The sequence below is a fragment of the Danio aesculapii genome, chromosome 12 (genome assembly GCF_903798145.1).
Source record: "Danio aesculapii chromosome 12, fDanAes4.1, whole genome shotgun sequence".
In the NCBI taxonomy this organism is placed as follows: Eukaryota; Metazoa; Chordata; class Actinopteri; order Cypriniformes; family Danionidae; genus Danio; species Danio aesculapii.
The window spans coordinates 14,566,408-14,591,062 of NC_079446.1; the positions used below are offsets into that span (position 1 = coordinate 14,566,408).

The following is a 24,655-nucleotide window of genomic DNA, read 5'->3' on the forward strand; positions in this document are numbered from 1 at the left end:
TTTAAAAGCATTTCATTTGTGTTAGGCAGTAAGGATTAAAACACTAGGATATAAGTAAATGACCGCTGGATCACAGAATACTTTATATTTCTTAGCTTTACTACATTTTCTTTGTTACATGCCAATTACTGTGTTCCTCTTCTTTTTTCTTCCTTTATAAAATTTTATTTATTTATTTATTTATTATTTATTTATATTTGTGTAGGCTTAAACCAGAGCTTGAACAAGAAATCCGTGCTATCACGTGATTTCTGGGAAGAGCGGCGTTTTTTTTTTTTTAAATGAATGAAACTGGCAGAAGGGAAACTGGCAGGGTGAGTACTAAAGTGGGTGTGATTTTAAAAGTCCTTACGCAATAAAGGCATTTCGACTTATCCACTAAAGGTCATACAAACATAATATTAAAGTATAATATATCAGTATAAATTTATAGAATATATTAATATAAAGCCTATGTTCCAGTACTTTAAGAATACGCAAAAATAGCTGAAGGCTGTTCACGTGGAACTGTAGACTTTTCTCATTGCTGGTGAAGTCGATGCAGTCACAATCGTTTAAGACGGACGAGGAAAATCATTTTAAAAAGAATTTTACAGCACACATTGACAATGTTATTATTGTATGCCTTGATCTGAATAAATGATACTTGAAGAAATGGCATAATAATAATAATAATAATAATAATAATAATAATAATAATTTAGCACCGTGAGTCGCCGAGCGCCCCCTTCAAAACTGAAGTATTTAACGTAGGCGTTAACAGCCTGGGCCGCTCCACTGCTTTTGCTTTCAGGAATGTTTAGTGCGATGGGCTGGACGGACTGTGAACTACAGAACGATTGATACTGCACAGGACCGACACTAAAGGTAATTAGAAACAAAGTACATAATGTTTATTGTCTAATTTACCTTAATCTAAACTTACAGTTTGTCACGAATCTCACGTACAGCATTATGCTGCAATTATTTGATGTAAATGTTTTTAAAAGAAAAAAGTTCAACAAACTAAATACCAGGTAACGTTATTTTTATTAGATTTCAATTTCACGCATTGTTTTAAACATGTAACTGTAGTAGCCTATATTGTTTACAAACATACTATGGTAACTTATTGCAGTTAAAGTGTTTCTAATTTAGTACCGCCGCTCCCTATATTACACCGAGTGCGCAGGCTTCTTAAGGCACTATAAAGTAGGAAAAAACGGCGATTCTATCGATGTTTCTGTTGATTTCCAAAAGTAAATGAAAAAATAAATTAGTGTAAGTTGTAAACGCAGTTTAAAGGAAATGTGATTAGTTTAGTTTTGACAGCTCAGTTTTAGATTTCTTTATTGTTATATAGATGCTGAAAGTATCGATTAAAAAGTAATTCACAATCCATTTCGATCAGTTCTTAAATTACTTAGACAAACTGGAAAATCCTAATTCAAAATGATCAAAGCGCTTATTTATTAAATTATTAGATATTTGTGGTGAATTAAGCAGATACGTGGCATTTTATTGTTAGAGATATTACAATTAGCATACCTTAGCTTGAGCTGTCATTGTATGATATTTTATTTCAGATGGCATCTGCAAGGATACGCTCCACACGCCGTCTCCGTTCCTGGATAGTGGAACAGGTGTGTATGAAGTGTGAACAACAGATCTGAGTTTATAGAATCATGTAAATTACATAAGTTAGAAAGAAGGGCAGTTCATTTCTCAGACATTTTGGTTCATGTTGACATGATAAATGATTAATATAACATATAGCATCCCTCCGTTTTGAAGCTATATGCCGCAAATCTCCCATTCCGCCACACACCAGTACCAGTATTCTTTAGATGGCAATCTGATGACTGTGGGGGTCATTTGAGTATAGTCAACTGAACTTATTAGCATGTTCAAGCTACTTGTTATACATTATTTGAGCTTTTTGACATGGCATGTACTCTGGTAGTAGCCATGTATGAATATTATGTTTACAAAGGGATGGACATAGTCAGCAAAAAATGCTCATGTAAGTTGCTTAGTGGTGCTTAAAAGGAGCTCAAAGTGTGCCAAGAAAACCTCCACCACACCTCCAGCATCAGCCTGAACCTCTGATACAAGAAATGTTTTGTGTAGTTTACATCAAATTCCAACCTTATATCAGGCAAATTTTTTTGAATCTTCTATTAAATTTTGGTAACCCTATGTGGCTTGTAGACTCAGTTTCCTGTTCTTAGCTGATAGAATTGGCACACAGAGTGATCTTCTGCTTTTGTAGCCCATTTGTTGCAAGTTTTGACGAGTTGTGCATATAGTGCTTTAGTTATAGTGAGTGGTTGTTTGAGCTATTACTGATTATGTCACTCAAACACGTACAAATTCAAACCTCGAAACCTTGCCTCAGTAAGTAGCACATTCTGAGAAGTAGTTTTAGATGTTTTTACTGGTTTAAACAACAAATCATGCAATTAATTTCTTAGAAAGCTGTCTAATTCTGCTCTAGCTTGCTGTTGTTGATGGGTTTATTTTATCATTGTGTGTGCTTGGGGATGTAGGTGAATAGTGGGAAGTATCTCGGCCTGGTTTGGGACAACCCAGAGAAGACCATGTTTCGCATACCATGGAAACATGCAGGAAAACAAGACTTTCGCAGTGAGGAAGATGCAGCTATTTTCAAGGTGCAAATGTGTTTTTTTCTCTATATTTGTTCCTGCCTTTATGGAATTCATGTTAGACAACAGTTAATTTGGAGTTTCATTGGCTTTGCCTTCTATCCTGCGCTAGTTATATATCTATAATTCACCAATTAGTGCAATCAATTGCTCAGTTTATGACTATGAGTCAAGAAGTTTGTATTGAAGGCACAATATGTAAAAATTTTTTCAATAAAATATACAAAACACTAGTGTTGTCACGATATTGGAATTCAATACCATTCGGTACTGATATTTTAAAAATGTCTATTTCCCGTTTACATTTGAGCACATCCGGAAACAGTGCTGATTTACCATTGTGTTCATGTGCTCAACAGAAATAACTGTCGTTGGCTGTGAGCAGTGCTTAATTTTGGAATTGCGAGGCCCCGGAACAGGTCGGGGTAAAGGTGACAGGTGTTACTCGAGGATGTAGAGGTGCCATGCTCGAAAGTGGAAAGGGGTGGGGGGGGGGGGGGGTTGGCACGGACGAAAGAGCGGTAGGGGGTTAAGCGTTGGTGTGACTGGTTAGGGGTGAGACAGGCCGATAGATGGGAGAGGGGTGTCATGGATGAAAAGTGAAGAACGGGGGGATTTGTCGCAACGAAAGTAAAGAGGGTTGGGGAGTTGTGGAAGAAAGTGAACAGCGGACGGCGAAGGAGGGTGGTTGAGGAGGGGGATCAGTAAAATGAGGTGCCGGATAAGATTTCAGATGTGCTGGATCCTGCGTGTTCCAGCACAAATTAAGCCCTGGACATGAGGGTCATCAGTTCACTGAGCTCACCACTGTTTACTGAGTGTAACTATAGATACAGGAACACTGGAGCATTTCAAAGCCATCAGTTGATTTATGTCAACTCATAAACAGACCAGCTGATCTTTGTGGCTTTAAAACGCCCCAGTGTCCCTGCATCTGTAGTTACACTCAGTAAACAGTGGTGATTTCAGTGAACTGATTACCTTCATGGCCAATCACAGTCATTTCTGTTGAGCACGTGAACACAATAGCAAATCATTGCTGTTTAAGATTGTGGTCAACAACGTTCAAATGTTAGCGGGAAAGGCGTTTTTTAAAATTTCAGTACCGATTGATACCAAATTCCAGTATTGTGACAACTCTACAAAACAATAGAACGGTTTTTATATTATGGATTTTTTATGTCACTTATCCCAAATTATTCAAAGAATGTTAACATACAGAAAATTGAGTATTTTTAACTAGTGACATGGACCGTGTGTCGCATCATACTAATGCTATTGATTACTGGTTTCGATTTATAGAACAATGGTTTCTAATTCCAGTCCTCGAGACACCCTGCCATACATATTTTGCATGTGTCTTATTTGATACAAAAGGATCAGTTCATGTATCTCTCTGTAATGAGTTGATGATCTGAATCAGGTGTGTTTACGTGGAATTAGCAGGTGTGTGGAATATGGAACCGCTGTTATAGAATGCAGGGAAACACCAACGAAGCTTTAAGTGTTGTGCAATTGTGTATTTAATACTATAAAACACTACTGCTTCTTCCCCACATTACCATCACTGGAAGAACCAGAAGCCAACTATGACGTAATAAAAGCTCTAAAGTCGCACATCAACAATTGCTTCAGTGGTCTCATTTTGATGGCTTTCAGCCTTAGTTTGATTCATGTTAATAAGTTTTGAATACTTCAGCTTCTTTGATTCGACACTTAAGGCTGACTTATACTTCTGTGTCAAGCGCGCGTGTATTCTTCAGCGTATGCTTTACGCTGTCTGTTACAACCTCCTGGCTCAAGAATGAAGTAACAAAAACCAAATAAAGATCCAAACCAGAAATCAAATCAACTTAAACATGTTTAATCAAAAATTTAAGTGAAATGATACATAAATATAAAGAAAAGAAAACAAAAAATCTCCAAAGCTGAAGAGGGAAGGATGAACGTCCTGTTCTCTTGGTCTTTATCCAAACGCACATCACAGGTAACACTTTGGACCTGGTCTAAACGTAATTAAGGCAAAACACCGCACCTGTTCAACACTCCAGAGGAACACCAGATCACGGAACACCTTCATCTAGTGGACACTAATTAATAGTACACATGAACACTATGACCGTCACACTGTCACATAGCCCTCGCCGTGGCTGGCGCTGATGCGCACTTCTGAAAAAATGTCACAACACGTCACAACGACGCATAGTGCGAGCTCTGTGATTGGTCGGCTTGGTAGCCAACAAGTGTGGGTGGGATCAAGAGCTGTGCGAACCCGTTGGAGCGAGTGTTTACAAGTGTCGAGTCCTGTGAAGGAGCTCTAGATGGAAACTCTTGTCTTGTGTTTACCTTATGATTAAAGTTGTTGCATGTCCACCAGTTCCCACCATTGAATGAGTGAGTTTTAGCTACTTGTACATTAAGGTGAATACACCCGTGAATAAACTCGACACAGAGGAACATAAACTCACTGCCAGCTAGCGTTTCGGAAGTGCTATTGCAGAGCAACACAAACAGCATGCAGAAGTATAAATGCACGACTACGCCCAAGGCAGGCACCGTGGGTCACACGGATCACTCAACGCAGAAGTATAAACCAGCCTTTAATGACAGCATCATCAAACCATGCCCTTATTTGTTGTGAATTCATGCCCTTTAACTGCAACAATTACATACTGTGCCTTTATTAAGCCAGCATCTCTTAAGTAATTACATACTAATAATAAGTACATTATAATTAATTTGAAATGGATCTAAATAGTAATTTTTTTTTTTTTCAATCAAAGGCTTGGGCGGCATTTAAAGGGAAGCTTTTGGAGAATGGAAATTCGGACCCTGCATCCTGGAAAACACGCCTTCGCTGTGCCCTCAACAAAAGTCCAGAATTTAGTGAGGTCACAGAAAGGTCACAGCTGGATATTTCAGAACCCTACAAGGTGTATCGCCTTGTACCACTAGAAGAACAAGGTAGTCAACATGTGGTACAGATTCTTTTGATATATTAATAGTTTTTCTAAGTCATACTTTCTGGATGTTTCTCATTCTTCTTCAGGCTCTTAATCTCTCTCACAAAATAACAGAACAACTCAAAGTATGACTGGTCTAAAGCAACAGCATTACAATGAATCAAATTATTTTCTTCTGCTAGGTGTAGATAGTGCTCTGCAATGGCTGTATGTTTACATGGATACCTACTGTTTTAATTAAAATGGAATTATTCCAAGGGTAGCTACATGGTTAGCATGGTTGCAAGGATGCTGGTCCTTTCAGGAGGCGTTTGCATGTTATCCTTTGTCTATGTGGGTTACCTCTGGGTGCTCCAGTTTCCCCCTCAGACCAAAGACATGCGATATAGGTTAATTGGTGAACTAAATTGACCATAGTGTGTGAATGGGAGAGTGTTGTGCAGGGCATTCAATAGTTTATTCTGCTGTGGCCACCACTGATAAGGTAGGGAATAAGCTGAAGGAAATTAAGTGAATAAGTGAGTGAAATCATTAAACCCTAGCTTATGTTTTAAATAATTTAAGTAGGACTCAGCATCTAATTTAGCTGGAAGAGCACAATTATTTGCATAGATCTGAGTTATTTTTCAACATAACTTGTAATGCAAATTAAGTAGATTATCAAATAAGTGAAGTATTAAATATATTGGTTATCAGAAGTACATATTAACTACTGAAACTACTAAGAAACTACTGCTGAATTCAGTTTTGGGATAATATAATAATTCAAGTAATGATAGTATTCAAGCAAGATGAACATGATGAAAGTGAAGATTACTTTCTGAAAGTTTTATAAGGTGGTTTAAGCTTGGCAAAGTATGAGGTTCTCACATCTTATGTCATCATTTTACATGTGTCAGCTCATCTGAAATCCTCACATAAGGCTTGTTTCAAACTGGAGCTGCATAATCTGTAGTTACCTCACACGTATCCCGAGGTTGAAACAGAATTGCACAGTAGAGTGTCACAAGATATTTCGTGTGAAAACTAGGCTAAAAAGTTACATTTTTCATCTAGATTTAAATCTGGAGAGCGTGTCTGAACTAGGGCAGCACAATACTGCGAAAATATGCAATATTGTTGTTGAGTGTTACGATAATGATATAATTTTTCCTAACTTGCAAAATGCTATTTCAGCAGCAATTTTAAAAATATAGAATTTATTCATGTTATAATCACACTAAAAAAAACATTTAATATATTTTTTGAGCGAATTAAAAAACAAAAAAAATTTTTATGTATGATGGTCATACACCTAGTGCAATAAGGATCAAGATGTGTTTGGCGTGATTTGTTGCTATTTTCAGACGAGCGCAACAGTAATTTTCACGTTTTGCACCACGCTGTTTGAATAATTTATTATATGCATATTTATAATTGTTATAATAAAAAACAAGTTTAGGTTTTGGACATGGATGCGTCTCTATACAGGGCATAAGAATAGGATGTGTGTTTGCGTACAGCATCGTTTCCTTATCCATGAAGGTAAAGAAGTAAAGATTAAAAGTAAAGAGAAAGTAAAGAGGCCGAATGGAGTTTAACTTTTAATGCACAATGCTCAAAACTCAATCATAACTCATTTTAATTAAGAGAATAAGCACAACCCTGAAAGACCATGCGCTTTAGACTTTGCACCTAGATCCTTTAAAATAGAGCCCATCGACTTGAAAATACCACAAATGACAGAAAACCTCAGCGGAAATTCTGATCCTTATTGCCTTTTTTTCTCTTGTCTCCCAATTCCTAACAAGACTATTTAGTATTTATTTTCAGCTGTAGGTTCACTTAACAGCACCTAGGTAGGGATAAAGATATTAAATGCCCCATCTGGTCAGATTTATTTTTACAACCTATGCATGTAGCACACAAATGCCTTGCACACAAAATGTAATTAATTTATTACACTTCTTTGCGATATGGATATTGCATATACAGTACTACTATCGCAATAACGATAATTTTTCAATTTATTTTGCAGCCCTAGTCACATGAATTTTCACATCCACAGCTCAGTCAAGTACTCATATATCCTTTAAATCAGATCAGAACAGGTTTAAAAAAACAACAACATTACAATCTGATTGAAATTTGGATGTAGCTCAGTCGGCTTAATATATTTACATATAGGTATTTACATGAAGGCTTTTTAGTTCAATTGAGTCATCGATTGAGTTATCAGATTGAGTTATCAGCTGCTTTTGACACTGTAAACCACCAGATCCTGCTATCTACGCTTGAGTCACTGGTCGTTGCAGGCACTGTTATTCAATGGTTCAGATCTTACCTCTCTGACAGGTCATTCAGGGTGTCTTGGATGGGAGAGGTGTCCAACCTACAGCATCTAAACACTAGGGTACCTCAGGGCTCTGTTCTTGGGCCACTTCTCCTCTCCATCTACACGACATCTTTAGGAACAGTCATCCAGAAACATGGATTTTCCTACCACTGCTATGCTGATAATACCCAGCTGTACCTCTCTTTTCACCCTGATGATCCGTCGGTTCCAGCTCGCATCTCAGCCTGCTTGTCAGACATTTCACACTGGATGAAAGGTCATCATCTTCAGCTTAACCTAACGAAAACGGAAATGCTTGAAGTTTCTGCCAACCTGACTTTACACCATAACTTTTCAATCCAGATGGATGGGGCAATCGTTACTGCATCCAAAATGGTAAAAAGCCTTGGAGTAACGATTGATGACCAACTAAACTTCTCTGACCACATTTCTAGAACTGCTCGATCTTGCAGATTCGCACTCTATAACATCAGAAAGGTCCGACCCTTCCTATCTGAACATGCAGCTCAACTCATTGTTCAAGCTCTTGTTCTCTCCAAATTGGATTATTGCAACTCTCTACTAGCCGGGCTTCCAGCTAATTCTATCAAACCTCTTCAGCTGCTTCAGAATGCAGCAGCACAAGTGGTCTTTGATGAACCCAAAAGCGACCTCTGGTTTTGCTCTTTCTTATATGCTCTCACTTCTGCAGATTTATGTGCCCTCCAGAAACTTGCGTTCTGTGAATGAACGTCGCCTCATGGTTCCATCCCTAAGAGGGAAGAAATCACTTTCCCGAACTCTCGCATTCAATCTGCCCAGTTGGTGGAATGAACTCCCTAACTGCATCAGAACAGCAGAGTCACTTGCTGTCTTCAAGAAACGACTAAACTCAACTATTTAGTCTCCACTTTCCTTCCTAATCCTAACTGTCTCTCTGGCTATACCACTAACTGTACTCTCTCTCAAAAAAAAAATAAATAAATAAATAAAAAAAAAAATATATATATATACATTACTAATGCTTTGCTTCTTAGACTTTACACACCTGAAACTTGTCTATAGCACTTATTCACTGTTGCTCTTATAGTTTTGTAAATTGCTTCATTGTCCTCATTTGTAAGTCGCTTTGGATAAAAGCGTCTGCTAAATGACTAAATGTAAATGTAAATGCAATCCAATTACTAACAGATTATTTATGTATATTTGCAGAATATTAGGGGAAAATTTATGCTTGATAAAAATCTATTAAAGGAAAATTCTGAAAACTTTGAAAATAGAATTTTATTATATTATGCTGGTTTCAAACTGATTTTTAAAGGCATCTCTGGTGGTTTAAAAATGTTAAATATGTCTTAACTTATCCATTATGAAAATGTTGAAATTAAGTTAAGATACCTGTGAAAACTGCAATGAGCATGTAAAAATGTTTTCTCTTTTTATCTTATAGGAGTTGTCCAAGTAAAAAAAGAGAATGGTCAGAAATCAGTGAGAAACAGCAAGAGGAAACACAGCGAATCTGAGAATGAGCAGGACACTGAAGGCAAAAAGATCAAAGAGGAGATTGTTGCACCACAGGCCATCAACATGGTGGGCATGCCTTACTCATGTATATTGCAACATCATGCAAACCACAAAAACTTGCCCTGCATATGCATAATTCGATCAAGATTGTGCATGGAGATAAAATTTGCACTCAGTTTTTGCTGCCTTTAATCTCTCGTTCTGATTTTCACAGAGTGCACAGGAAATCGTCATAAATACAGGAAGTGCGATAACAATTCAAACAGGAATGGAGAAGAGTGATAACAGTAATCATCTGATTTGATTCTATGAATTTTAACTATATTTGTTCTTTTGTGGTTAATGTTGATATTAATGCAAAGTTTTTTTATTGTTTGATCTTTATAAGACACAGAAGATATCCAGTTAAACTTCACCATTGAAGCTGTACCTTTGGCTGAAAAGAAAGGTAATTAAAAAAATATTGTTTTATTTTTCATAACCCAGCAGACACAGGATGTAAACATGACATCAGATTGGCGTTGTACATCAACATCGTGGGATGTTGCATTTTGGGTGGAAATGGAAATCAGTTGAATTCAGACCCCAACGTCAAATTGATGTCAGTGTCCAATGTTGGACAGACATTGTATTTTGGTCACTTTCCAAGGCAACCTAAAAACAATCAAATATTAATGTCTAATGATGTTACGGATTGACGTTGTGTGAATGTTACCACTAAGACATCTATCAGACGACGGATTATTTTTGCCATACCTGATGAATAAATGTCAGAGACGTCTAATAGACATCTATTTATAATACATAGACGTCTTGTCTAAAACATAGGCTGTCATAGACGACTAACTATAGTCCAAAACTAGACTTGTCATCAAATACAAAGGAATGAATGACTACACATTAATTACATTTATATTAGTCTGTTTTTAGTTTATTTTTAGGTGTTTATTAGATTTTCTCTTACGAACCATACTTTAGTCAAGATGTTTATGTTTGAACCTCAATCAAATGTAAATTATATATAAATTTGCTTGGTCGGAACACAGTATTAAGAATCAAGTGTATGTAAACTTCTTAATATAGCTTATTTATTAATCTATTATTTTGCAGTGGTGTGAAGTAACAAATAACAAATACTCAAACTACTGTGATTGAGTAGTTTTTACTCAGGAATTGTAATTTACTAAGTAGTTTTAAAAATGTAGACTTAGAAAAATCAGTCCTGTGATTCCTGTCCAATCAAATCACACATAGAAGGTAAATGTACTACCTCAAGACAGGATGATTTATAATTGCAGTAAACTGTTTGGAAGTGTTAAAAATGTCCAAAATCTTTACACACATTGACCCAGAGACTGTTTAGATGCATGTCACTGATGAGAAGATGACGGATGTTTAATGTATGATCACCAAAATGGCCTAAACACCCAGCAGGCACAAAACGTCAACATAATGTCAGATTGACGTTGTACCCCAATGTCGTGGGGTCATTGCATTTTGTTTAGAAATGAATGACAGGTAGACATCAGAACCCAACGTCAGGCTGACGTCAATGTCTAACCTAAAATCGACCAAATATTAAAGTCTAAGGATGTTACAGCTTGATGTTGAGTGGACGTTACAGACATGACGTCTATCAGACGATTAATTTTTGGTTGCCATACCTGATAATAAATGTCAGTATTGTCAGTATTTGACATCAATATGACGTTGGATTTCGGTCACTTTTTAACAACCTAAAATCAACATAATATGACGTTGTTATTGGACATCAAAATAACGTTGTCCTTAGATGCTGGCTAGACATTGAATTTTGGTTCACATGACGTCACGACCTAAATCTAACCTAATATTAACGTCTTATGACATTGTGTGCCTGCTGCGCAATAACTAAATGCACTACAGAATGTTACGTTTACACACATCCACAACTTACATGTAAAAGCATCAGGTTTTTACAGCATAATACTCACTACTCTTAAGTACTTTTGAAAGGTCTACTTTTTGTTATGTCATTAATAAAAAAACAACATGCCTTTTTTATGATCTCTCTTATTTTGTTAAAATAACTAGCACTGTGTTTGTAAATGTGTGACTTCAACTGTGTTTGATTTGGTAATCAAATACATGTCATTGTTTTCATTGGCCAATAGTTTCATAAAAGTCCTCTGCTCTTTCAGCACTGCACACTTTCCACATAACCGTGCACTACATTGGTCAGGAGGTTTTGCGGCGAGAAGTAATGAGCAACGATGTCCGGATCTCTTACCTACCTCCCTCACCAGTCCCTCCATCTCCACCGTCTCTCAGTCGCTCCAACTTCCATCGAATTCCTCTCCCGGACCCCCCATCAGATATTAGCACAGACTCCAGTCTCGCCCCACGCTTGAATGCTCTTAAATCACTGCTGCCCTTCATGGAATGGGGAGTAGCTCTGACCTCCTTTCCAGGAGGCATCTATGCCAAGCGCTTTTGCCAGGGACGGGTCTTCTGGAGAGGACCACATAGTACCACCATAGGACCTTGTAAAATGGAAAGATCAGGCACGCCAACCCAGCTGTTCAATCGGGAGACATTTCAACAAGGTAAGTGTTTCACAAGCATATATTTTGTATTATAAAACCCCAAAAAGTTAGAATAAGTATTATTTAATAAGTTTCTTATTTTTCGTTGGCTTAAAGGTTAATAAAAACATTTACAGAATACTAGGTTTTTCATATGGGGTCATATTCACAAATCATCTACCGTAGAGGAAAATCAGAATAGTAATGAGCATGTCAATTCTAAATTTAACACATTGTTGCAGCAAGAGTATTTATTTACAGAGCACATATAAAAATAACAGATGTTGACCAAAGTGCTTTACAACATACAAAATCTATACTATATAAATATATATATATATATATATATGTATATATATATATATATATGTATATATATATATATATATATATATATATATATATATATATATATATATATATATATATATATATATATATATACAGTTGAAGTCAGAATTATTTACCCCCCTGAATTATTAGCCCCCCCTGTTTATTTTTTCCCCAATTTTTGTTTAACGGAGAAAAGATTTTTTTCCAACACATTTCTAAACTTAAAACTTTTAATAACTCATTTCTAACAGCTGATTTATTTTATCTTTGCCATGATGACAGTAAATAATATTTTACTAGATATTTTTCAAGACACTTCTATATAGCTTAAAGTGACATTTAAAGGCTTAACTAGGTTAATTAGGTTAACTAGGCAGGTTAGAGTAATTAGGCAAGTTATTGTATAACGATGGTTTATTCTGTAGACTATCGGAAAAAAATTGCTTAAAGGGTGTAATAACTTTGATCTTAAAATGGTTTTTAAAAAATGTTAAACTACTTTTTTCTAGCCGAAATGAAACAAATAAGACTTTCTCCAGAAGAAAAAATATTATCAGACATACTGTGAAAATTTCCTTGCTCTGTTAAACATCATCTGGGAAATATTTAAAAAAGCAAAAACTATTCAAAGGGGGCTAATATATATATATATATATATATATATATATATATATATATATATATATATATATATATATATATATATATATATATATATATATATATATATATATATATATATATATAAACAAAATATGTATAACATTAAAATTAATTAATTTTCCGACCTGGTGCGTTTTCCAAACAACGACGTAACTCACGGCTGAACTATCATGGTACGATGCATCGTTTGGGAAAAGAACGATGTATTGACGAGTGTTTTCCAAAACCTGTAGTTTCTCTGTCGCAGATCCATCGCTTGAACCTCGATAGTTATAACGTTAAACGCCCATAATGATGTTCTAAACGGGGTGAAGTAACTACTTCTTTAGAGAAGAATCCCCATAATTTCTTTGTGCAAATTATATTGTTTTGCAAATTTTATTGTATTGCAAATTATATACACGCACACGCATTGAAAAAAATCCAATATTAGTTTTGGTACAAACGTGCACTCGTAATTGCCACATATAGGGCCTATGTTTCCTTTACAAATATTATTGAGAATATTACATATTCTATTCTAAAACATAAAATCACTTACAAAAGCTAACACATTTTAATATCATATATAAATCATATAAATAAATAAATAAATAAATAATGAGGTTATTTATTAAGAAATTAAATGTTATATTTATTATTTATTATGAAATGAAAAAAATCTTACTTTAATAATCAAATTAATAATATTAATGATGATGATAATTATGATGATGATGATGATTAAGTAGGATATTTTTTATTAATTTTTTTTTTTTTTTTTTGAAAAGTTTACTTTTACAATTTGACACATGCAAACCACTGTTCTTACCAATGTTCTAACCAACAGACCCATGTCATATACAGTAGGTTACATTTCTTAATAAATAACCTACTATAAAAAAAGCATTAACGCATGCTTTGTTTTTTTGTTTTCACAAGTTTTGGAGCAGCGACTGTAAAAAAATATACTAGCTTTGGAGACGTAACAAATTCCGCTCAGCTGTGTTCAAAAAGACATCAATGTTTTCAAAGTGCACTGTGAAGGGAGCACAATTGTAAACATGAAGATTGCTAAAACTGAACTGTAAAAATAGTTTGACAGCAAATTGCACCTAAGAGTGATGTCTTTAACTTGTATTGAATCCTAAATTGGACTGGGGGCCATTGAAGGGATGATAAATCTGGTGAGATACTAGAACTTTTGTTTGTCCCAGTTAAAAGCCTAGCAGCTGCATTTTGAAGCAGCTGCAGGCATACAATTGAAGCATACGAAACTCCTGAATGCAAAGAGTTACAGTAGTCCAATCTGGACATAATAAAAAAATTGATGGTGGTTTCCAACTTCTTAAAAGACAGAAAAAGCTTCAATTTGGCAATGTTCTTTAATTGATAGAAACCACTTTTGATGACTTAATTTATTTGCTTGTCAAACTTTAACTCAGTGTCAAAAATAACTCCAAGACTTTTTTGCGTGACTGTGGACCTTAGGCTTAAACGAATCTACTTGATTAATTGTAGATTCCCAGACACTCGGAGGGCCAAACAGTAGCACTTTAGTTTTGCCAAAGCGTTGCCAAAGTGTTAGTCACACTTTTTTTTGATGGTCCGTTTGTTGAATTTAAGTTACATTGCATCTACATGCTAACTAATTCTCATTAGATTGTAAGTAGACTGTTAGGTTGTGGTTAGGGATAGTGTAAGTTGACATGTACTTGCAAAGTTTCTTATAGTCAGTTAAATGTCTGTTGAAGGAGCAGTATCAACAGATATTAAGCAGACAGTCTACTAATACTCAAATGAACCATCAAAATAAAGTGTTTCCAAAGTGTTTTATTGCTAAAGAAACTCTATTTTCAGCAATATACCTTATAAAGAAAACATTTTAAATAGGCCTGTCACAATATCTATTTTTTGTTGTATTATATATTGCACCAAAATATTTCTATGAAAAATATTATTGTTATTTTAAGTCCATTTAATACCTTTCAATATAAAATGCGTGCCAGAATGACAATATAATATCATCACAATGCAAGTACACTCTTCCAAACTTTGGGATTGTGAATCTTGAAATTGCGCTTGGATCAACGCGAAACAATAGGTCCAAGACTGCCTGAATGAGGTGGTCTCGGCTCTATTGAAACGAACTCTGGGGCGAATCGATTGTAGTGTGAAAGCAAAATGATCCAACAACCTAACGAACCAGGCTACATAACAGTGTAATTATGGGTAGGGCAGGATGGGGATGTCATTCCTACTGGCATTTGTGCATTTTATGTCGAATGCGAGAAAAACTGAAAGTGAAAGCATACTGAAATATTACAGAGTGCTGTTTATCCATTAGGAAAATTGACAGAAATTACTGCATATAATCTTATATAATCTTATAATATTTTGTATTAGGCCTATTGTTTTGTTAATTTCTGCACTGGCACCTCGAAAGAAAGATCAACATTGATCTGCTTTATGATCTGACTGCAGTCTCGCTTAATCTGTTATTTCTTTCTCTAATTCTATAGAGATATAAGTCTATAATGCATAATTCTAGCCAACATTTTTTTAAAAAGATTGATTGATTCAATAGATAGATTTTTACATGAATGTCTCCAATAGACCTACAGAGCAGTATTAATGCATCTTGAAGTAAAGTGAAACGGCTATACGTCATGTTTGCTGGGTCTCCCGCATCACGCACCTGTCAGTCAGTCAGTCAGTCAGTCAGTTAGCACGTAACCTTAAAGGGTTAAACAAATAACGCACAACACTACTACGGTTACAGAAAAGTTTGCGCTGTTATAATTCACTTACCCTTTGATACGTTTTGGTGCGATTATAACTCGCTATTAAAAATATTAAATGTTTTGAATGAGAAGCTGTAATGTAGCCGTGGCGGGATGAATTTTGTCGTGGCGCCCCACCATGGAAGAATGAATGTAGCGGAAACCATGCATGACTCTCATTTAGTATTAAAAGCCAACGAGTAAAAATGGGTTTTAAGACTAGATTTAAAAACAGAAAGGGTTGCGGCCTGCCGAACATGGAGAGGCAAATTATTCCAGGATAAGTTGGCGGTTCATTCTGCTGTGGTGACCCCTGATGAATAAAGGGACTAATGTGAAGAAAAATGAATGAATGAATATTCTCTCTAAGAACATATAGGAATTTGTAAGATTGGATGGAAGAAACTCTTTATTTAATGTCTAAAGGATTAAAAGCAAGTAACACACTTTATAGAATGTTATTATTCTCTTAGTGTGCATTTCAAATCTTTATTTTAATGTGTCAATGTGTTTGTTTCTTGAAACCTTTGTTTAAATATGGCCACATAATATTGCACTCTCTCCTTTCCTCCCAATCAGGCAACAATGTGTCCAAAGTTAGTAAACATGCTGACATCATCCATTCCAACCAGGTCAACCCCACCCTTAGACTTTGCCTCAGCTTCAGGTTTATGAATAGGTTTTGAGAAAAAAACTAGCTCCAATTCTTTCTTTTTTTTTACTGATATTTATGAGAACTCTTAGTGATACTGGTATTTAGGAGATTTCTTGACAAGGCACTGTTTTTCTTTTTGTGTGTGGTTCCTAATGTGTACTTATAGTTTTAGTAGTATTTTTACATTGCATTTCCATTACCAATAAATAAAAAGCCCTTTAATTTGAACTTGTGTTATGTCCCAGTCCATCTGCTTGAATGCTCCTTTTTGTGAAGAATAACTACATTAGTATGTAGGCTAATGTAGCTGAAGAGTAGGCAAGTTATGAGACATTTCCATTATACAACCTTGTGCTGAAACTTGCTGCATAACCATACCTGCTATATAGTGCACCATAAATGTCCTTATGTACACACTCCATAATTTATTTACACCGCTCAAACAATTCTTCCTACTGTATTAGAGAGAACTCTTGTTGTTCTGACAGGCATCATGACTCCTTCTAGTTCTAGTTCTTTGCATAATAAAGAGGATGATGTGCTATCTTTATAATCATTCAACAAAACAAAATAAAACACAAAAACAATTAAAGGCTTATAATAATAGTAATAATTCCAGGCTGCACGGTAGCGCAGTGGGTAGCACGTTCGGCTCACAGCAAGAAGGTCGCTTAGTCAGTTTGTCGTTTCTGTATGGAGTTTGCATGTTCTCCCCGTGTTCGCGTGGGTTTCCTCCGGGTGCTCCGGTTTCCCCCACATGTTCAAAGACATGCAGTACATGTGAATTGGGTAGGCTAAATTGTCCACAGTGTATGAGTGTGTATGGATGTTTCCCAGAGATGGGTTGCAGCTGAAAGGGCATCCGCTTCGTATAACATATGCTGCATAAGTTGCCGGTTCATCTCGCTGTGGCAACCCCAAATTAATAAAGGGACTAAGCCGAAACGAAAATGAATGAATTAATGATAATTCCTTACATTTACAGAGTGATTCAAAAAGAATACCACAACTTTGAAAATATGTGTTAAATCAAAGAAACATGATGTTACCTTGGGTAAATAATTAAAGAGCCCCTATTATAGATAAAATAAGGTCATATTTTGATTGTAAGGGTCTCCAACAACAGTCTAATATGCATGCAAGGTCAAAAAACACTTTCATGGTCTTATAATATGCATTCAATTTTACCTAATTATCCCAGCGACTCCCATATGAATCGTTCAGCGATTCATTTGTTCCCAAACCCCTCCTTAGCGCGAAGCTAATCTGCGCTGATTGGACCGATGACAGCCTGCTTCGATTGGTCGACACTGACGGCCTTCAGCGCGAGACAGAGTGAAATGCCCAGCAGCTAATCAACAATATAAAAGTAGTCACAGTGCACACACGCTTCATAGTGTAAGGTGTGGATTTTGGCTGCCAGTGGGTGAATGAAAATACCGATGACTAACTATTTTATTGTGCAAAAACTTCAAGATCGACACGAGTCTCCTAGCCCGTCACACTCTACCTGCTCTTTTTTCTCACACACACACACACACACACACGCAGACACACACACACACACACACACACACACACACACACACACACACACACACACACACACACACACACACACACACACACACACACACATTACACTCGTCCTCAGAGGACACAACACCAAAACAAAAGTCCTTAACAAAAACATTCAAAACCAGAATACATAGAATGCACTTTCGGGTTGAGGGCGGTGTAATCGTCGTTCGCCTAGAGTGCCAGTTCAGCTTGGTCCAGCCCTGGGTGTAATTCAGACACCTCACCTCGAACCTGAGCTGAACTATTTTGAAACTTGACTGTTGCACGTGTGTAGGAACAGCTTACGATGGCCATAGCAACTACAAACGGCAATGGAACGCGAGCTTCATTTAAATACATAATTTACAAGCTAGAGTAAACGAGTCAACAATTTTAATTGCACGTACTTACACTTGTTAAATTGAGGAAGAAACTGATTCATAATGCACTGATCTATGTTCTGACATAGTCCCTTACATTAGTAATCTTTTCTGATCCTTCCTTTAACAAACAACCCATGAATTCTTCGTTGTAAGCATGTAGTTTCCAGAAGCACTGCACAAGGCTGGGCTATAATGCTAAGGTATTTTTGCAAAAATAAACCTCAACCACTGACTCTTCACAGTTTTATCTTCGGGTAGAGACTTTCGATAATATCCATGTAAGCACAGCGTGACTTCATTTAACCGGCGTCTCCTAAGTTACAGTGTGTGTCCAGACTTTTTTTCTGTGTTAGTGGGCGGGGTCGCAGGTTTCAAATCTCTATACTTTACCGCGAATCTCCGCAAAGCTGCAAACACAGCGATGACGTCACATTCGCCGCGCGCAGTAAGTTCAATAACAGAAAGCTGATTGGCTATTGTCGATATAGGGCATGTCAGTCTCATTTGTAGTTGTAATACCGCAAATTACAATTGGACTAGTGAAATAAAGATCAGGCTAGGCGAAATAGCGCTATTTACTGATGTTTTGTTCTTAAACTATATAAAGTCTACATTATCGATGCTGTAAAAGGTCCCTTATGAAACTGAAAAAAGTCACAGCAATCTTCGCCAGAAGATTTCAGTGGCTGAACAACACTTCTGTGCATATAACCCAATCTACATCAGCTCTGTGTGACAAAAATAGTTTTAAAACATAGCCTTACCTTTCTAAGAGAAATACTTCTGCCATGGTGTCGTCTTTCCTCCAGCGTGCAATAGTAACTCAATACTGATTCAAAGTTTTGATACAGCATGCATTTACTGCTCGCTCTCGTGCTCGCTCTCTCTCTCTCTCTCTCTCTCTCTCTCTCTCTCTCTCTCTCATGAACGCGCAGTGCGTGTACACACAAACGGCAGAGCTGTGTACAAACAGGTGCGCAGTAGCTCAACTCTGCATTTGCTGACAGACAGTTTAAGCTACGTATCAGAATTATGGGAGTTGTCGGCCTGACACTATTTTAATTGGATAAACATTTTTTAGTCTTATGCCTTAGATTATTTACTTTAATCATTACTATTGGAATGTGAAGAGACTTTCAACCAGCACAACAAAAAATGTTTCTGAAGACAATCACCTACTGCACCTTTAATGTGAAGAGTACTTAAAAGTTTTTTTTTTTTTGTAGAAAATAGTTCATAGAGGTTCAATATTATATTATATATAATATAATATTATTTATTCTTTTAGTTCCTCAATGTGAAACATTAGAGCTTCCTTAAATCGACGACAGAAAGAGCTTAGCTCTCCTTTTCTTCTTTGCAGAGTTCTAAATTTTCGAAGTGGTATTCTTTTTGTATCATTTCAGGTACTGACCGGGCATAGCCCTGCTTAGCTTCAGTGGGAGACCATGTGAGAGTTGCAGAGAGCTAGCTGCCGGTGCACAAAAGTTTTCTTGGAGTTCTATATGATAACAATTGAAGTCAGAATGAAGTGTTCTTTCTTTTCTGTACTTTAAATATCTCAGGACTGTTGCTGTCTATCGAGGGTCAGAGATCTCGCTGATGAAATCTAAAATATCTTGTTTGAATATTTTTGATTGATTTTCAAGTATACACATTCACAAACCCCACAGTCCTTACCCAGAATAGAACATACAATAGTTTTCCAGATGTCAGTTAATTCGGTCTGAGACATAATAATAATGATAATAATAATAATAATAATAATAATAATAATAATGATAAAAGAAATAAATACATAAATGAAAAGAAAGAGAAACAATAAAAAATATATATGTATAAATACATGTAGACACTTTCCAACAATGCAAAGATAAATAACTATAGTAGTAGTAAATATATACAAATAAAGAAAAAAAGATAAATGAAGTAAATAAAATTAAAATATTAGTAGGGCATTACTTAATATGGTCAACGTAATCAATAAAAGGGTGCCATATCTTATGAAATTGTAAAGGTGGGTTGGGAGGGGGATCTTTCCATTTGAGCAAAAATTGCTCTGCGAGTCTGCATACTATTAAAGAAGAGAAGGCAAGAGTCTTTCACTTTAACACAGATAAACATGAGTCCTCTGGAGCAACTCCAAATGATGCCACAAATGGTCCTGGTTCTAATCAATATTGAAGAACCACAGAAAGGGTGTCAATTATTGATCTCCAGTAGAAGAGTGCTATCTGAAATGTTCTTCTAAAATTAGCAGTTTTCTCAGCCTCCTTTGTTTATATTCAGTTATTTCACTTTAAAGGCAACGGAAATAACATATTCATCACCATAAATGCAAAATTACTGAACCAACACATAAGGGTCACATAAAGTTCCTTGATTATTTTACTGGTAAGAGACATTTCCCAGCCATATTATGTTTGCAATTTGTGGACACTGGTAGAAAATTAGGACATACTAATACGTACTATGTTAACAAGATTGTCGGCAACATTAGCATTGTTAGCAAGACCTGTCTCTTAAAACTAGAAGCCTTTTTGTATAATACCAAATTTATAAATGATTACAGTATTAATTGGAAATGTCTTTCCTCTTCTCAGAGTTGGAATGTTTCCGCAATGGAGGAAAACAACCTCAAAGTGAGATCATTCTGTGTTTTGGAGAAGAGCTCTTGGAGGGAGATAACATCTCTGATAAACACATCATCATTAAGGTAAATGCATAATAGATGTACATATATAGATCATATGCTGCATTTGTCATTTAAGTTAAAGGGCACCTATGTTGAAAATCATCTTTTGTAAGTTGTTTGGACAGAACTGTGTGCAGGTATAGTGTGTCCACAGTCATATTGGGGTGATATAAAGACAATAAGTTTTTTTTTTTTACATTTCCTGATGTTAAAATAGGATTCAACCCTCCCATTTTGAGGCCCACCGCAACGTGATGTTGGAGTGCAGTTTCCTCGCTGAATTAATTGACAGCCGCATTTTAACATGTATTCATAGTAACACTTATAATCATATCATATCATAACTTGCGCAAAGCAACTGGGATTAAAAGATCTGTTCAGCATGCTGTGGTCATCAGTCATCATTAAATGTGATCAAGAATAAGTTTTACAATTTTATAGCGTTTTGAAAACATGTTTGTAATGATTACAGCGATTTTACAGTCTTTACATAATGACCACAGCCACATGTCAGTACAATTATAAAAGAAGACGCTTCAATCTAAGTTTGTGCACGTTAAAACAGGTTTATTTTGTACATCAACATAACGCATATCCATACAGCTGTGGATATTAACGTGTATCCTGTCACATTTGCCGTGTGAAAACAGCGCAGAGTTAAACGCGTGTGCTGTGTGTGTGTGTGTGAGTGTGTGAACTTTGTAATGACATTGTGTGTGACTAATCATTGTGAAAGTTCTTACTCACAAACATTATGTGAGATCTGCCGCCCTCATGTCTGTCACTGTGCTGTTTATCTGATGCCGCCGAGATTGAGGCACACTCTGACAGGCACGTGGGAACGGTGGGTGGGGAGAACTAGGTATTAAAGGCACAAGCAGGTGTATTAAGCTGAAACTTTAGAGACACATTCTGGAGACAAAAAAGACTCATCTTAAATCTTGAAAAAAGGGTTAAAATAGGTGCCCTTTAATGCTTAAACTGCTATCTTAAATACAAAGAATTTGGGGTAGTTTTTAAAAGCTTAGGCTTTTTAAATTACAATTCTACCCCTTAGCCCTTCCCCTTGCGCATTCCCATGAAGAGGTAGGAGTGTCCCAATTCTCTTTAACTTGAAGGCGTAGGGCTAAGGGTAAGGGGTGAATAGCTATTTCTAAATTGAGTTCTAATTTCCAGCAAATGAATAAGTGAACAATAATAACAAAGTGTAGTCTGGGTTATATCCAAACACATGTCCTATGCTCCATATGGTCCAAAACCCGACAGGTGGACAAATCTAAGCTTGTTGTTATTAAAACAAATAAAAATATGAATTAGGGGTGGGTTACAGCTGGAGGGGGATCCGCCGTGTAAAATATATGCTGGATAAGTTGGCGGTTCATTCCACTGTGGCGACCCCTGATTAATAAAGGGACTAAGCTGAAAATAAATCAAATGAATGAATAAATATGCATAAAATAAATAATACTGCTAATATACTGCCCCCCACGAGATGGAGGCAGGGGTTTTTATATTTATGTAGAAAATAATACTTGTAATATTTTAATCCTTTAATTATTTTTCATATGTAAATATATTTGCGTATAGCTGTACATCCTCTGTGTATTGAGCAATGTGTATGCGCTTAAGGTGCACAACCAACATGCTCAATTGCAGTCTATTTTAATTCTTCAAAATAGCAACGCGCCCACAATGCGCCTTAACACACCCCCTTTCTAGACCGGCACATCCATGAGTTGTGCAAATTTAAACATCGTGGAGCAAAATGGGAAAATTAGGGTTGCGCTGGTCTCAAAATAACAACACATCATGCCAAACACGTCTTGCACCTTATTGCACCGGGTGTATAATAGGGCTAAGAAAACTTCCCAGAATACAACATCTACAATGGCAAAATGGCTGCACACAGAAGTCAGGAGATACACAATTAGTTTTATCATTAAAAAAATTATTTAAAAAAAACAGATAAATTTCGCTATCTATAATCCCTAATAATAACTCCTGTATAGTAGTCCGACAACATACTTCTTGCATCTGTCACTTGATAACACTCAAATACCCTGTCAGAAAAGTCTAGTGGCTGGGAATGACCTTTTTTCTGTGCCTATAATGTTAATGTTGTTTTCGTGTGTTTATATAGATGAATGTGGCCACGGTGTAAATACACAGTACTGTTACGATCTTATTGCCACATTACATTGTTACAATAACATGATTTTGTTGTCTTCTGTGATTTCCTGAAGATACAGTAAATTACAAAAAATAATGAAACTGGAATAAATACAGCAGTCACAGTCTTCAACCTCATATGAAATAAGAGCTTGCGATGACATATGACGACGTGTGCAGGTGTTGTAGTGCTGTCCCATTTCTTAGGCAGAAAATTTAAAGCTCATCCCTTTCATGCTATGTTTCAAGGGCCATGGTGAAGGGGTAGAGGTAAAAAAATAGAATTGGGATTGGGCCTTTGAAGAAAGCTGACAACCTGTAACCCTTAACTTCATGGAGGAATATCTTCTTTTGTGTTAATCATTGCTACGTATCTCTAAATCTAATATTTAAACTTAAAAATTGAATAAATGTTGAGCTTGGACCAAATTGAAGGTAAAACTGAAAGAAAATGTCCTTATTTGCTTCTTCCAGATCTCTCTCCCTTGGGCTGAGGCACAGATAGAAGAGGTCAAGGCCTTCAGAGAGTCCATTGCAATTCTCAAAAGTCTGGCCAGCCAGTCTCCTACAGGGGAAGTGACACTGAATTTTGTTGAAGTATCGGAATAACCAGTAACAAACCTCTGGGATAACACTGCATTGCATTCTTGACATTATGGATCAAAATCACAAGCAAAATGACTTGGGACAACTAGAAGGAACACTGTCCAGTGGTAGTGAGTGTAAATGCTACAATTATTAGCTGCTTCAACTATATAAATATATAATCCTATCGCACTATTTATAAGTAGTTCAAAATGTCATTAGTCAGTGTAACATTGTATGTTTCAATAATTGTAATTTGTAGCACTATACAAATCCTGTGCTTTAAGAGATTTAATTGCATTAAATGCATTAATAGCAATGTACACAGTTTACTACAAATGGACTGTTAGTTAAACGGTACATTTTCATCCAACGCTAATGTATCAATAAATGTATCACTCGGCTGAATCCAACTGCTTTTTTGACTGATTGCCTGAATGTTTTTTTTATTTCACTGACAAAAGTCTTGTCGCCTATCCAAGTTTTAGGAACAACGAATAATAACTTGACTTCTAGTTGATCATTTGGTATCAGAAGTGGCTTATATGTGGCCTCTAGATTATGCTTATTTTACCAAAATAAAATATAATCATGCCTTGATTTTTAATTATTTAATTAGGACAGTAAGGTCTGATGTGCTTAGACAAAAGTCTTGTCACTTAACAGAAAGAATGTACAGTAGAGAATACGAAGTCATGGTGCAGTAGAAAATGAATAGTTTATAACTTCCATGAGCTTGGATGACTGCATCCATACATCTCTGCAATGACTCAAATAACTTATTAATAAAGTCATCTTAAATAGCAAAGAAAGCGTTCTTGTAGGACTCACAGAGTTCAT

The 24,655-nt window shown here is 36.1% G+C and overlaps 1 protein-coding gene across 1 annotated transcript; it reads left to right on the plus strand.

The window, feature by feature from the left end:
* Nucleotides 1-753: 753 nt before the first annotated feature.
* irf9 (interferon regulatory factor 9) lies at nucleotides 754-24,228 on the plus strand. The gene is made up of 10 exons (XM_056469634.1): nucleotides 754-867; nucleotides 1,566-1,622; nucleotides 2,529-2,651; nucleotides 5,429-5,609; nucleotides 9,373-9,512; nucleotides 9,661-9,733; nucleotides 9,835-9,894; nucleotides 11,627-12,031; nucleotides 20,970-21,082; nucleotides 23,705-24,228. Exons 2-10 carry the CDS (start codon nucleotides 1,566-1,568, stop codon nucleotides 23,837-23,839), a joined length of 1,287 nt encoding a protein of 428 aa, XP_056325609.1. The 5' UTR covers nucleotides 754-867; the 3' UTR covers nucleotides 23,840-24,228.
* The last annotated feature ends 427 nt before the right edge of the window (nucleotides 24,229-24,655 follow it).